Source organism: Trichechus manatus, unplaced genomic scaffold (genome assembly GCF_000243295.1).
Source record: "Trichechus manatus latirostris isolate Lorelei unplaced genomic scaffold, TriManLat1.0 scaffold00330, whole genome shotgun sequence".
NCBI lineage: Eukaryota > Metazoa > Chordata > Mammalia > Sirenia > Trichechidae > Trichechus > Trichechus manatus.
Genome location: NW_004444266.1, coordinates 419,446 through 436,133, shown reverse-complemented (window position 1 = coordinate 436,133; position 16,688 = coordinate 419,446). Strand labels below are relative to the sequence as shown.

The 16,688-nt window shown below is 38.9% G+C and overlaps 1 protein-coding gene across 9 annotated transcripts in view; it reads right to left on the bottom strand.

Annotated features, from left to right (window-relative positions):
• Positions 1–16,688, bottom strand: part of MCPH1 (microcephalin 1) — a 287,857-nt gene that overhangs the window by 245,374 nt on the left and 25,795 nt on the right. Inside the window, exon 2 of one of the 9 annotated variants that reach the window (XM_023725577.1) lies at positions 10,635–10,817. The exons of the other annotated variants lie outside the window; for them this stretch is intronic. Within the exon in view, the coding sequence (XP_023581345.1) occupies positions 10,635–10,690 (56 nt within the window). The 5' untranslated portion in view covers positions 10,691–10,817. The remainder of the gene's footprint in view (positions 1–10,634; positions 10,818–16,688) is intronic. 9 annotated transcript variants of the gene reach the window in all.

Genomic DNA, 16,688 nt, shown 5'->3' with positions numbered 1-16,688 from the left:
TTCCTGAGCGTACAATGGAGCTTATCAGAAGCTAAGGGGCATATGCTATCACAACAGAATGAATGCAGAAGTAGGTATGCAAATGAAGCTGTCTTCTATTAAGCCAGACATGAAAGGAATTTGCAAAAAAAAAACAAAAACAAAAAAAAACAGTGCAATAATTACAACAATACAAGTACAACAAGGTAGAGCAGGAGCAAAGAAAGAGAACATAATTGACACTAAAGGAACCAGAAAAGCTTTAGGTTGAAAATGATCACCAGAGTTCTGATGAGGAGGCAGATCTGGGAGGATGGAGATTTTATAGCTGGAAGAACAGCACAGGCAAAAGCACAGAGAAGTGAATAGCATGGTATTTTGGGAAAATCATACTGTTTCATATGACTGAGGTGAATGAATGGGGCTTAGACGATCAGTGATGGAAAAGAATTCTGGTAATGAAGAGGTGACCTATGTTCTGAGGGTTTTATTTACTAAGCTAATGAGCCTGGATCGTCCTGTAAGTTCCATGAAGTTAGGAGAAAGTCATGGACTGTCACTCTGAAGGACTGGTTCATGGAAGATGACACTGAAGGCAAGGAGATCAATCAGGGGGTTATTGTAATAATTGAGGTAGGAGATGCTGAAGATTTAAGCAAATACAGTGGGGACTGGGATTTGTCTTACATTAGACAGACAAGGAGTCACATTTGAGGTAACCTAATTTAAGGACTAAGGTGCACCTGACCCAAGCCATGGTGTTTTCAACCACCTTATATGCATGCATGTGAAAGCTGGACAACGAATAAGAAAGACTGAAGAGGAATAGATGCCTTTGAATTATGCTGTTGGTGAAGAGTACTGAATATACCATGGACTGCCAGAAGAACAAACAAATCTGTCTTGGAAAAAGTACAGACAGAATGCTCCTTAAAAGCGAGGATGGTGAGGCTTTGTCTCACATACTTTGGACATGTTATCAGGAGGGACCATTCCCTGGAGAAGGACATCATGCTTGGTAGAGGGTCAGCGAAAAAGAGGAAGACTCTCGACGAGATGGATTGACACAGTGGCTGCAACAATGGGCTCAAGCATACAATTGCGAGCATGGCACAGGACCAGGCAGTATTTTGTGCTGTTGTATGTAGGGTCGCTATGAGTCAGAACCGGCTCAAGGGCACCTAACAACCACAACAACTTTAGACAGACTGTCTAAAGTAGGTTACCTCAAATATGACTCCCTATTTGGGGTCTTAAAAGCTCATGAGCAGCCATCTAAGGTACATCTACTCATCCCACCCTATCTGGAGCAAAGGTGAATGAAGAAAACCAAAGACACAAGGGAAAGATTAGTCCAAAGAACTAATGGACCACAACTACCAACCCTTCACCAGACTCAGTTCAGCACCACTAGACGGTGTGTGGCTACCACCACCGACTGCTCTGACAAGGATCACAACAGAGGGTCCCAGACAGAGCTGGAGAAAAATGTAGAACAAAACTCAACTCATGAAAAAAAAAAAACAGACTCGCTGGTCTGACAGAGACTGGAGAAACTCTGGGAGTATGACCCCCAGACACCCTTTTAACTCAGTACTGCAGTCACTCCTGAAGTTCACCCTTCAGCCAAAGATTAGAAAGGCCTGTAAAACAAACAATTCACATAGCTCAACCATGTATACAAGACTAAATGGGCATACTAGCCCAAAAACAAAGACGAAAAGGCAGGAAGGGCCAGGAAAACTGGACAAAAGGAAATGGGGAACCCCAGGTCGAGAAGGGGAGAGTGTGGACACATAGCGGGGTTGGCAATCAATGTCACAAAACAATTTCTGTATTGTTTAATGAGAAATTAATTTGCTCTGTAAACTTTCACCTAAAGCACAATAAAATGTTTTTTAATGTGACTTTCTAGCTCAGCCCCTCCCTTGTTTCCTTCAGAGTACTTATAACTTGCAAATTTTTAATTTATTTATTTGTTTTCTCCATTAAAAAGTCCAGGAGGGTAAAGAATATGCCTGTCTAGTTACCACTCAAACTTCAATGCCAGGCAAAGAGTAAAATACTAAAAAAAAAATCAATGAATCAATAAATGTCACTGCAAATAGAAAAAGGAAAGATAAAAACTTTTGACCACCTTTTCTCATACCATCCACAAAAATAACAGTACAACACAGATCACAACCTAAACTTAAAAGATGAAACCATAAAAAAACCAGAAAAAAGTTCATGATTTCGGGATAGGCAAACATATTTAGATGGGATCAAAAGCACAAAGAAGAATATGATAAACTGAACTTTATCAAAATTAAAAATTTGTGTATTTTGAAAGACACAAGTAAGAAAATAAAAAGATAAGCTACAGACTGGGAGAAAATATTTACAATGTGTATATCTGACAGAAATACTGGTATCTAAAATATACTAAAATAGTCCATAACTCAATATTGTTTTTGAACCTTTTATTGTTGTTTAGGTGAAAGTTTACAGAGCAGATTAGTTTCCCATTCAACAATTTATACACAGCTTGTTTCGTGACATTGGTAGCAAACTCCTCCCTTCCTTCCTGGGTTCCCCGTGTCCATTCACCCAGCTTTCCTGCCCCTACTGTCCTTCTGAACTTTTGCTTTTGGGCAAATGCTGCCTTTTAGGTCTCATATAGTTGATTATTCTGGGGTATACATTCCTCACTGGTGTTACTGTTCATTTTATAAGCCTGTCTATTGTATGGCTATAATGTGATCTCCAGGAGTAATTTCAGTTCCAAGTCTGAAGGGTGTCTAAGGACCACAGTCTTTGGGGTCCCGCCAGTCTCTATCAGACCAGTAAGTCTGGTCTTAATTTATGAGTTTCAATTTTGTTCTACATTTCTCTCCCACTCTGTCCATGACCTACTACTGCGGTCCTGGTCAGAGTGGTCGGTAGTAGTAGCCGGGCACCATCTAATTCTTCTGGACTCAGGCTAGTGGAGGCCACGGTTCATGTGGTCTATTAGTCCTTTGGACTAAATGTTTCCTTGAGTCTTTGTTTTTCATCACTCTTCTTTGTTCTGGACAGGAAGTGACCAACGGTATGTTAGATGGCTGCTCACAAGCTTTTAAGACCCCAGTCGCTACTCGCCAAGTAGAATGTAGAACACTGGATATATGGATTATGGAAATGACATCGAGGATTGACCTAGATGTCCCCCTGAGACTATTGTTCCTAGCCCTCAATACAACTCAATATTAAGAAGACAAAAACACATTGTTTTTATGTGTGTGAAAGATTTAAACTAAAGACATTACACAAATAGTCAATTATCTGATGCTCAACACCATCAATCATCAGGGAAATGCAAATTAAAACCAGATGAGACCCTCACATTTATAGTCAATTAATTTCCAACAAGGATACCAAGACCATTCAATGGGGAAAGTATCCAATGCAAAAGAATGTAACTGGACCCCTACCTCACACCATGCACAATTAACTCAAAATAAAGATCTAGATATAAAGAGCTGAAACTATAAAATTCTTAGAAGAAAACATAGGAGCAAATCTTCACAACCTTGTATTTGGCAATAGTTTCTTAGACACTACATCAAAAACACAAGAAACAAAAGAAAAAAATCAATAAATTGAACCTCATTAAAATTAAAAAAACTTTTGTGTTTCAAAGGACACCATCAAAAAAGTGAAAAGATAACCTCTGAATGGGAGAAAAATCTATAAATCATATATTTGATAAGAGACTTCTATCTAGAATATACAAAGAACCCTTCAAGACAATAATAAAAAGACAAACAATCCAATGGCAAATGGGAAAAATATATGAACAGAGATTTCTCCAAAGATATGCAAATGGCCAATATATATATGAAAAGATATACATCACTAGTCATCATGGGAATAGAAATCAAAATCACAATGAGATATCACTTCATATCCACTAGAATAGCTATAATCAAAATCAGATAATAACAAGTATTAGTAACGATATAGAAAAACTGCTTAAAATGTAAAATGGTACAGCCACTTTGGAAAACAGTCTGAATCAGTTCCTCAAAAAATTAAGTAAACATACAGTTACAATTTGACTCAGCAATTCCACTCCTAGTTATTTACATACCCAAGAGAAATAAAAAGATATATCCACACAGAAACTTGTATACAAATGTTTATAGCAGCACAATCTGTAATATCCCAAAGTGGGAGCAATCTAAATAATATTCTCTCATATGGGTATACATTTCCATAAATGGAATATTACTCAGACATAAAAAGGAACTAAGTACTGATACACGGTACAACATGAATGAACTCCGAAAACATCATTCTAACTGAAAGAAGCCAGTCACAAAAAAAAAAGTATTATATGAATCCATTTATACGAAATGTCCAGAATGGGCAAACAGAAAGTAGATTAGTGGTTGCTTAGGGATGGGGGGTGGGGGTGGGGGGTGCAATGGGACGATTGGAAGTGATAGTTAACGGGTAGGAGCTTCTCTTATAGGTTACAAAAATATTCTAAAATTGTGGTGATGGTTGCACAACTCTGTAAATATACTAAAAACCATTGAAATGTACACTTAAAATGGGTGAATTGTATGGTACATAAATAGTACCTCAATATATTAAGCTGTTACCAGAAAAAACTCAAAAAAACCCCAAAACATATGAGATACCACTACATACTCAGTAGAATGGCTAAAATTAAAAATACTGACAAATTTCAAGTGTTGGCAAAGATGTAGAACAAATGGAACACTCACACACTGCTGGTGGGAATGTGAAATAATACAACCACCTTGGAAAACAGTTCAGGTAATTACCCAAGAAAATGAAAATAAACACTAGCATGAAATGTGAATGTTTAGAGCACTTTTTAAAATAATAATCAAAAATTAAAACAACCCAAATGTCCATCAAGTGATGGGATAAATAAACTGTGGTATATAACACTCAGTTATAAAAAGAAATGAAACTATTGAAATGTCCAGCATCATGGAAGAATCTCAAAAACATTACGTTGAGCGAAAGAAGTCCCATACAAAATAGTACATACTGGATGCTTCCATTTATATGAAATCTCAGAATAGGCAGAGCTAATCTATACAGACAGAAATCAGATCAGCAGTTGCCACAGAGTAGGGAAAAAGCAGCAAGGTGGATCCAGATAAAGTTTGTCCTCAGGATAGAACGAGAGTCAGATGGTCCCTTGTAGGTTAGCAGCTGACTGCCAAGGGATACAATGGAACTGCTGGGAATGATGAAAATGCTGTGTAGTTTGATTGTGGTGGTGGTGACATGGGTATACACATTTCTCAAAACTCAGTGAATGGTACACTTACAATGGGTACATTTTATTTTATGTAAATTGTATTTTCAAAGTTAACTTTAAAAAACAAACTAGGAATACTATGAACAATTATACACCAACAAACCTGATAACTCAAATGAAATAGACAAATTCTTAGAAGCACATAACCTACCTAAACTGACTCAAAAGCAAATACAGAATCCCAACAGACCCATAACAAGTGAAGAGACTGAATCAGGAATGAAAAACCTCCCAACAATTATAGATTCAAAAATTCTCAACAAAATGCTAGCAAACAGAATCCAATAGAATCAGTAATGAAAAATTTCCCTACACAGATGGCTTTACTGGGGAATTCTACCACACATTTCAAGGAAAATTGACACCAATCCTGTTCAAATTCTTCCAAAAGGTGGAGGAGGAAGAGATACTCTCTAACTCATTCTATGAAGCCAGCATTACCATATTTTTATGCAAACAACGTGCACCTTCTATGTTTGTCAACTCCTTCCCCATTGAGAGGTATTTTTATAAACACCGCCATGGTAATTTTTTTACATATTGCTGTAAAAAATTAGCATAGTGTGCTTATGACAATACCTCATGGGGGAGGCAGGGAGTGGTTGGCAAACAAAAGTAGAAAGCATGTGTTATTTGCGTAAAAAATATGGCTTCTTGATACCAAAGACGGTACAAGACGAGAAAACTACAGGCCAATACCTCTTATAGACAGATGCAAAAATTCTCAACAAAATACTACAGAACAGAACCTAACAGCACATTAAAAGAATTATCCACCATGACCAAGTGGGATTTATTCTAGGAATGCAAAGATAGTTCAACATTAGGAAAATCAATAAATATAACACACCACATCAATAGAACAAAGGAAACAAACCACATGATCATTTCAATTGACGTAGAAAAAGCATTTGATAAAATCCAACAATCTTCCTTGATAAAAGCACTCAACAAGATAGGAATTGAAGTGAAACTCCTCAATATGATTGAGGGCATTTATGAAAAAATAACAGTCAACATCATACTCAGTGGAGAGATTGAGAGCTCTCCCCTTAAGACTGGGAATAAGACAAGGACGTCCACTCTCACCACTCCTATTCAATACTGTACTGGAAGTCCTAGCCAGAACACTAAGGCAATAAAAAAAGTTACCCAAATTGGAAAGAAGGAAGTAAAATTATCTGTATTCACAGATGACATATCCTATATAAAGAAAACCACAAAGAATATACAAGAAAGCTTCTAGAACTAATCGAGGAATTTAGCCAAGTTTCAGAGTACAAGGTCAACAAACAAAAACCAGTTGGATTTGTACACACTAGCAATGAGAAATCTGAAAAGGAAATTCAGAAAACAACTCCATTTATAATAGCATCTAAAAGAATAAAATACCTTAAACTTCACCAGGGATGTGAAAGACTTATACAATGAAAATTCTAAAACATTGCTGAAAGAGATTAAAGACTTAAATAAATGGAAAGACACCCCATGTTCATGAATTGGGAGACTCAATATAGTTAAGATTTCAAAACTACTGAAAGCCATACAGATTCAATGCAATCCTGATCAAAATTCCAACAACATTATTCACTGACATGAAAAAAAAAAATCCTCAATTTTACATGGAAAGGCAAGAGACCCCAAACAGTCAAAGCAATTTTGATGAAGAAAAACAAAGTAGGAGGGCTGACACTTCCTGACTTCAAAACAGTCTGGTCCTGATATAACAATAGACACATATGTCAATGGAACAGAACTGAGAGTCCAGGAATAATCCATACATCTACGGTCAACTGTTTTTTGACAAGGGTGCTAAGTCTATTCAATGGGGAAGGAACAGTCTCTTTAATAAATGTTGCTGGATTTAATAAATGGTAATTGGATTTCTACATGCAGAGAATGAATCATGATCCATGCCTCACACTATACACAAAAAACAATTTAAAATGGATCAAGGATCTAAATGTGAAGACTAAAACCATAAAATGCTTAGAGAAAACATAGGCATGTGGCTGTGGGGCCTAGTTTTAATGATGAATTATAACAAAAGCACAAGCAGCAAAAGACAAAATAAATACTTTTACTCATCTAAAAACTTTACTAAAAAGATAAGAGACATCCTACAGATTGGGAAAAATCTTTGGGACCCGTATGTCTGACAAGGGTCTATTTTATATATATATATATATACACACACACACACACACATACACACACATATACATATATATATATAAAACTTCTACAACTCAACAACAAAAAGACAAACAACTATCAAAAAATGGGCAAAGAACTTGAACAGACATTTCACCAAAGAGGATATTCAAATGGCCAACAAGCACATGAAAAAATGTTCAGTATAATCAGCCATTCAAAAAAAAAAAAAAACTAGCTGCTGTCAAGTCAATTCTGACTCACAGTGACCTTATAGGACAGAGCAGAACCGCCCTATAGGGTTTCCAAGGAGCAGCTGGTGGATTTGAACTTCTGACCTTTTGGTTAGCAGCTGAGCTTTTAACCACTGTGCCACCAGGGATCCTATTAGCCACTAGAAGATGCAAATCAAAATCAAAATGAGACAGCATTTCACTCTCACCAGGAAGGCTAAGATAAAACAGAAAATATCAAATGTTGACAAGGATTTGGGGAAATTGAAACCCTTTCCGTTGCTGGTGAGAATGCCAAATGGAAAGGTGCTGTGGAAAACAGTTTGGCTGTTCCTCAAAAAGTTAAACACAGGATTACCATAAGCCCCAGCAATTTCACTGCTAGGTATTCACCCAAGAGACCTGAAAGCTTCAAAGCAAACAGACATATGTACTCCAACGTTCACTGCAGCACTATTCACAATAGCCAAAAGGTGGAAACAACTTAAGTGTCCATCAGCGGATGAATGGATAAACAAAACGTGGTACGTACATACGATGGAATACAATTCAGCCAAAAAGAGAAATGAAGTCCTGATCCATGCTATAACATGGATGAACCTCAAAAACCATGTGTCAGTAAGTCAAGCACAAAAGGACAAATATTGTATGAGATCTCTTATATGAAATAACAAGAATAGGTAAAAGTATAGAGACCAAAAGACCAAAGTTTATTAGGGTTACCAGAGGCAGGAGGGAGGGGGAAAGGGGGAGACATAACTTAGGAAGCAATTAGTGTTTGTTTATGGTGATGAGAAATTTGGCAACAATTATGGATGGCGGTTGCACAACATGATTAATGTAATTGTTATCACTAAATTATATACCTGAAAAATCTTGAATTGGCAAATGTTGTTTTGTATATACAACAATTAAAAAAAACAACTAATCATCTAAGCCTGCAGAAAGCCTACAATTAATGGGTGGGCAGAATACTGGATCTAATAAAAGACATGAGAAATGGGCAGAAAGGACAGACAAGAAAGAAGAGAAAAATGTTTACTGAGCAGTGTTTACCAGCGTCTTCTGACTCAAGTAAAACGCTACCTATTTACTACTGTTAAAAGTAACAAAGTAACAAAAAGTATTTTTGTTTTGGGGGAAGCATTTGGATAGAAGACAGATGAATAGAACCAGGATAATCACATTGTTCTTGTTAGATGCCGTCGAGCCAGTTCCGACTCATAATGACCCTGTGTACAACAGAACGCAACACTGCCCAGTCCTGCGCCATCCTCAGAATCATTGCTGTGAGCCCATTGTTGCAGCCACAGTGTCAATCCATCTCGTTGAGGATCTTCCTCTTTTTTTCAGACCCTCTACTTTACCAAGCATGATGTCCTTCTCCAGGAACTAGTCCCTCCTGATAACATGTCCAAAGTATGTGAGAAGAAAGTCTTGCCATTTTCACTTCCAAGGAGCATTCTGGCTGTACTTCTTCCAAGGCAGATTTGTTCGTTCTTCTGGCAGTCCATGAAATATTCAGTATTCTTCTCCAACACCACAAGTCAAAGGCGTCAATTCTTCTTCGGTCTTCCTTACTAACTGCCCAGCTTTCACATTTATATGAGTTGACTGAAAACCATGGCTTGGGTCACATACACCTTAGTCCTTAAAATGACATCTTTGTTTTGAAACACTTTAACAAAGTCTTTTGCAGCAGATTTGCCCAATGCAATGTGATATTATGATAATCATATCATAATATGATAACAATAACATAATATAATGTCAATGCACTAGAAGCCTAGTAAATTTACCTGTTAAATACTGTATTTTCTCCTATTTTACAACTGAGGAAATTGAGGCTCAGAAAAGATCATTTGCTAAAGTTTACAAAGCAAGTACGTATCCTTTACTAGCTAGCTAATAGCTTTTGAAAAGGCTTGACTCAATCCAGCACAATGTGTGCCTGATACAGATGATGTAGCTGTAGAAGACATGTTCTGTCCCCTTTGGGAATAAGCTTCCCAACAATTTACCTGTCAAGTGATAAGATATAAAGATGCATAAAGACACACTCCCTGAATCCAATTTACTTGAGTTTAACTATTATTTTCCACAATGAAAAAATAAGGAGCACTTAATGATGGTAATGTCATTCTCTATATGCAAACAACTTGTGCTTTAGCATACTTAGTAAAATGCTGAGGTCACCACATTAAAACCCACATTTAGCAGGTATTCAAGTAAACTCTACTAAATAAGCAAATAAAGCTCAGCAACTGGATTTCTACTTCTCTCTAGAAATTAAGATGATAACATTATCTCCCCATCTAGTGGTCAACAGGAAAAGTATTTCAAGAAAGACTCCTAAAATCAGAACTTTCTGACCTTGGTTTTCTAATTGCTGCTACTTCAGAGCCAATGGAAGCCAAAGAAGCATGTTCTATCCTTCCCCTTGGGAAGTCCTGCGTAGAATCCACTGTGCCCGATTTACTCATCCTTCCATGAGAGCTAATTAACTACAAGACTACCCACTGCAAACCTACAAGGGACCCCTGACTCCCATTCTACTCTCAGGAAAACCGAGTTTTCCAACTCCTCTACTTTATCTGGACCAACCCTACTGCTTTTTCTCTACTCTGATGCAAAAATGGCCTATGTCACCATCTTATTTCCTAAACCCAGCTAACAAATCAATTCAGCAGAAGAGACTGGGTCAGGCACTATGAAAGATTAAAAAAAAAAGAAAGACATCTTTTGAGTCTCCAAGTACACAATCATAACAGAAGAGTCACAGTCACATAGCTCCCTATAACACAATCAAGAACAAAAGAACGAGAATCACGGAGTTCAATTAATGCCGCTCTGTGAGTGCAGAGCAACCAAGGACTAATTAGAACTCAGGGTTTGTGAGTTGAACACCAGTTGTGCTCCAGGCACTGTAACAAGGTTAGGTTTACGTTTTATATGAAGAAACCAGGGCCCAGTGGTCACGCTGGTTAAGTAACTTGGTCATGGCTACACAGCTAGACACCACAGTCCAAACACGTGCTCCAGTCTGTCTGGCTCCAGGGCCTGTATCTTTTCAGTATACCACGCTACTTCCTTGGAAAGTTTTCACAGAAGCAGTATCTGAAGTGGCCCTTAAAGAAAGGAAAGAAGTTTAATAAGTGCATGAAAAGGAAAGGTATTTGAGAGAAATGTAACAGCAAATAAAAGGAAAGTACGAGATAGAGAAACAATTAGTCTATTGTTTCTACTAAAATATCATTCGAAAGTTCACCATCCCTCCTCCCTCTTTTTCCTTGTGCACATTGAAAGACAAACAGCTCTCTCGTATTTTCTGCATGCCTAGTGAAGCCAAGGCCCAGACTACCTGGCCAATTTCCTGTCCTTTCCCAAGAGGAATCATTTATGTTCAATCCTGCTCAGTGATCTTCATACTAGAGGATATTTACCCTGGGGATATGCAAAAACTTTCCAAAGGGTAACCAGAAAGGGTAGTTTTAAGGCATACATTTCCTAATTATCAGCTTCCATTAGGTATGCTTTTTGAAAACTGATCTGAGAACTACCAGCAGGTTCATGTGGGTCCTCATTTCCTACCACTCTCTCCCTCACTTATCCTGCTCCAGCCACAATGATCTCCCTCACTATTCCTCAAACATAGTAAGTTGGGGCCTCCTGCAGGACCTTCATACTTGCTGCTAAAAGGCATACCCAAATGAATCCTGAATTTAATCATGGTACATTCGCCAGGGTATAAAAACCTCCGGAGCAATTTAAAAAAAAGCGGGAGGGGGGCAATTTGCATTATTGATTTGGTGATATCTCCTTTAATAATTTATAAAATCTTAATAAAATTGCTTTGCACTATCAGGAGCGCTGGTGGCACAGCGGTTAAGAGCTATTGGTGCTAACCAAAAGGTCGGCAGTTCAAATGCACCGGCTGCTCCTTGGAAACCCTACAAGGCAGTTCTACTCCATCCTGTAGGGTCTCGATGAGTCAGAATCACCTCGACAGCAACTGCTTTCCACTATCATAAATGTTTCTGTCAAGAATGAAACAAGGCTTTAAACTCAAAGTATTGTGGCCAGTGTTGACATTCTGATCTCATGTAGAATGGGGTGGGGAAGTGACTTTTGCCTTTTCTATCTCCCAACTGTCAAATGTTGCACAGCTCTTAAGGGAGAGATCCACGAGAGCAAAGCAATGGGGGGAGAAAACAACTTCTACTGCTGAAATGGCATTTTTTCACATATTTAACACAGTATAAGATTTTGGCATTCTGAATATCCATCCACAGGACACGTGATTAGCTGGCACGAAAAGCACCTTTGAAAAGTGGAAGTCATTCAAATCTTACTCATTATTTGAACCCAGTCCCATTCTGTAACTTATCTGTCTTGGTTATCTAGTGCTGCTATATAACAGAAATACCACAAGTGGATGGCTTTAACAAACAGAAATTTCTTTTCTCACAGTCTAGGAGGCTCGAAGCTCAACTTTAGAGCACTGGCTCTAGGGGAAGGTCCCTCTGTGTTTGCTCTGGAGGAAGGTCCTTGTCTCTTCAGCTTCTGCTTCCTGGTTCCTTGGAGATCTCCATTTGGCTTGGCATCTGTCTTACTCCATCTCTTCTCTGCTTGCTTGTTTAATCTCTTTTATATCTCAAAAGACATTGATTCAAGATATACCCTACGCTAATTCTGCCTCATTAACATAACAGAGACAACTCATTCCCAAATGGTATTATAGCCACAGGCACAGAGGTTAGGATTTACAACATGTTTTTGGGAGACATAATTCAATCCCTAACATGTGTCTAAGAAGTCTTGTCTGATTCGCATTGCCTTCACCCACTACTTCTTCAAAAACTCTAGTGTTCACTATCTGTGCAGCAGTAAGATAGTTACCCTTCTGTGGGATAAAGACTCCTTTCAAACATAAAACAGAGCAAAACAACTTGGAAGACTTCCACAAGGTAATAATTAAGGGGAAAATGCATATGTGCATATAGCACAGAGCAAGACACACAGGAAGAGATCATATTTGGGACAGCAGGGGGCAGGGGCAATCTATAGGTTGGAAACCACTGATAAAAAACTAAACTTTAAGGCAGAAGTTCTCAAACTTTTTAATCTCAAAGCCCCTTTACATGCTTAAAAAAATCTGAGGACCTCAAAAAACTGTGTGAGTCAAATTTATCAATATATATTGCAGCAAAAATTAAAACTGAGAAATTTTTAAAAATATGTATTTACTAGGTCCTTCAAAAACAGCAATAATAAGCTCACTACATGTTAACATAACATAAATTTATGAAATATAACCACATTTTCCAAAAAAAAAAAAGAGTAAGAAAAGTGGCACGGCTATACATTCTGCTCTATGAGAAAACTATTATTCTGATACCATTCACTAAGTGACTCATGAAAACTAGTTTTGTCTTTGATGATGACAGGTTTTTGTTTTTTGTTTTTTAATCAGTAAAACTTTGTTATTTGAGACTGATAATGAGTCTTTCACAGCTGGTTGAGTTGGTAACAGTAATATTTTCTGTGTGGCTTTGTTTTGTTTTTAACCAATACAAGTACACTGAAAATTTGCTACAAACATAAAAATCTCATTGGCAGGTTTAAAAAACATTTGTCCTTTTTACATACAGTTTTTAACCACAGGACTAGCCTTAAAAAACTTTAAAAGTCTAAGAAGACCAAACTTGGATCTCAATCCTACTACTCTGGTAATACCTCTACATTTGCCCTCCACGTATGAGTAGGTAATAAAAGTAATCTGCCCTGTCCCTGATAACGAATTCCCTACCCTAATTCAGTCCTAAAGTCAATTAGATGGAGGCAAAGAAAGCAGACATCTAGGAGTGTGTGTGTGTGGGTTGGGGGCATGGCAGTGGGCGTTAGGGACAAGGAGGAGGAGGGCTCTGGCGCTGGAGCACCTCCCAGCACTGGAGAAGGAGGGCATTCGTGCAGGGAACGGTCCTGTGTGGACTGCCAGACCCCAAGCTGGGTAGAGACCACATCCATGCAGGGAAGGGTGGGTACAGTGTGGGGAGTCAGAGCTGGAGTGAGAGCAGAGGGGATCAATGCAGGCAAGGGCAGGACAATGGTGACTAAGACAGATTAGGAAGAAAGGCCTGATGATCTACTTCTGAAAATTAGCCAATGAAAATCCCTATGTACAACAACAGAATATTACCCAGTATAGTGCTGGAAGATGAGACCCCCAGGCTGGAAGGCACTCTAAACACGAATGGGGAAGAACTGCCTTCTCAAAGTAGAGTTAGCCTTAATGATGTGAGTGGAGTAAAGCCTTCAGCTGATGTGGCACAACTCAAAATGAGAAGGAACTGCTACTAACATCCATTCAAAATACCAACAATCATGAAGATGGCACAGGACCAGCAAAGTTTTGTTATGTTCTACGTAAGATCACCATGCGTCAGCGCCGACTTGATAGCAACTAACAACAACAACAGCGACACATTAAGGATAATGGAAGTCTGAGAATGGAGTTAGAAATATGGAAAGCATGAAGACCAGAATAAACCCTGTGGTTCCAGACTGGAATTGAAGATATCATGCGAACTCACTGTTTTCATACATGGATAGATAGAGAAATAAACATATGGGCATATATAAATACATCATACGTGTATCATTAATTCTGTCTGCTGAGAGGGCTGGGGAGGATTAACACCCCAACAGCAGTGAGCATACCTAGCACAAAGACTTTGGTTTCAAAATACCATTTTTCACTAAAAGGAAACAGGGCGCCTTGGAAAAATGGCTGAATCCAGGCCTGGGGCAAAGAAATTACAAGATGAGCCGTGAATAAATTGTATCAAAGAGAAAAGAAGGGTTTGAAGAGTTATGGGAATAAGTAAACTAACGCAGACATCAACTTGAATAGGCTACCATTAGCCAACAGAGGACAATTTTAAGTGTTAAAAGAAACAATCACAGTAATGGATTCTAATCCACTAATAAAGTTGCTGCTGTTGTTAGGTGCCGAGTCAATTTCAACTCATAGCAACCCCATGTGACAGAGTAAAACTGCCCCATAGGGTTTTCCTGGTTGTAATCTTTACGGAAGCAGATCATCAGGTCTTTTTCCCATGGAGCCACTGGGTAGATCTAAACTGCCAACCTTTGTGACACTGTATAAATAAAGTAAGGAGCCATTAATTAGTTAATTAATCAATCAATTAAATGTTTGATGAGAAACAGGATAGTCACATAGTTTGAAAGTACCTCCCCTCAAAAGGCATATTAATTACAGAGGGGAAATATTAACTATATAGGGGAGAGGTCCAGCAGACTCTCTCATAATCAAGAGATCAAAGGGAACACTTTCAGTATCACAACAAATTGAAACTGTGTACCACCTGAGAGGATACAGTAAGAAGACATTAAATGCTTTGTTGTATATATATTTCACCACAATAAAAATTTAAAAAAGAATACATCATCACTTCCATGTGACTCCTGCAAAAGATGCATAACCTGAAAAATCTCATGAGAAAACAATAGACAATTCCTACTTGAAGAACATTCCACATAATAACTAATTCATAATCTTCAAAAGTATCAAAATCATGAAAGCCAAAGAAAGAGCCAGGAACAGCTCCTGATGGAAAAAGACGAACGAGACACGACAACTACACGCAGTGAGCTTCCGAGCGACCTGTGAAGCTAGAATGGAGTCTGAGGTTAGTCAGGAGGAAGGTATCAATGTTAATTTCCTAATATTGATGGCTGTATTGCAGTTACGTGAGAAAATGTTCCTCTTTGTAGAAAACACTAAATGCAGGAGGTGAGGAAGCATCCAGTCAGCAACTTACTCTCAAGTGGTTAAGGAAAAAACGCTTGTGAATTGTATTCCCAACTTTTCTGTTAGTATACGATTGTTTAAAGAAATCAAATTTATGGTCAGCTATGCTCAACACCCCTGGTGCTGCAGTGGTTAAGAGCTCAGCTGCTAAACAAAAGGTCAGCAGTTTGAATCCACCAGCCTCTCCCTGGAAACCCTATGGGGCAGTTCTTGTCACATAGGGTCCCTATGAGTCGGAATCAACTTGACGGCAACAGGTTTGGGGTTTTGGTTTTGGTACCCTCAACAGGGAGCCCTGGTGGCGCAGTGGTCAAGAGCTCAGCTGCTGACCAAAAGGTCAGCAGTTCAAATCCACCAGCCGCTCCTTGGAAACCTTATGGGGCAGTTCTACGGTGTCCCATAGGGTCGCTATGAGTCGGAATGGACTCCATGGCAACGGGTGTAGTTCTTTTTATCCTCAACAGAACTTGAAGCCAACCTGACCTTTATTTCTCCCACTTTTATTTTTTCTCCTTTATAATATAAAAATATTTACTGTCCAGGAGTAGGGAAAGATGGCGCTCTAGGCAGAAAGAAGCACCACGCTGTCCCTCCACAGCAAAGATCCGAAAAACTAAGCCAGACAGAGAATACAACAATCCTGAAACCCTAAAACATCAGATGAAGAGATAAAGAACTCAGCCAAGCACCAAACGGAGTGAGAAAACTGACAGAGAACGGAGAGCGAGGAGAGATTCATGCAGAGCTCCCCTACCAGCTAACGCAGCACAGATCCACCACCTTGGACTCCTATCAGAGACCAGCAAACAGGGTATGAGAAAGCAGCCTCATGGAGCATCCAGAGGGAGACAAAACAACCGGTAATTTGCGATACATGCTTTCCCACACCCGACCCTTCTTCACCCCAACTCGGCCTCCTCTGCTTCCCGCGGACACAATCTCTTGATCGGGAAACACCAGCTGTTTGGATTGAACACACCCCAACGGGCTGGCTCTCTGAGTGCCATTTGTTGGCTGCTGGTGCTGCTTTTGTCTGCTTCTTTTGATTTCTTCCTTACCTCTCACCACCTCCCCCTCCTTTCGCTCAAATACCTGGCTCCGTGCGCCATCTTTGCTTCTTCCTGAGGGGCTGCAGAGCTCCAGTAATTTGTGATATACGCTTTCC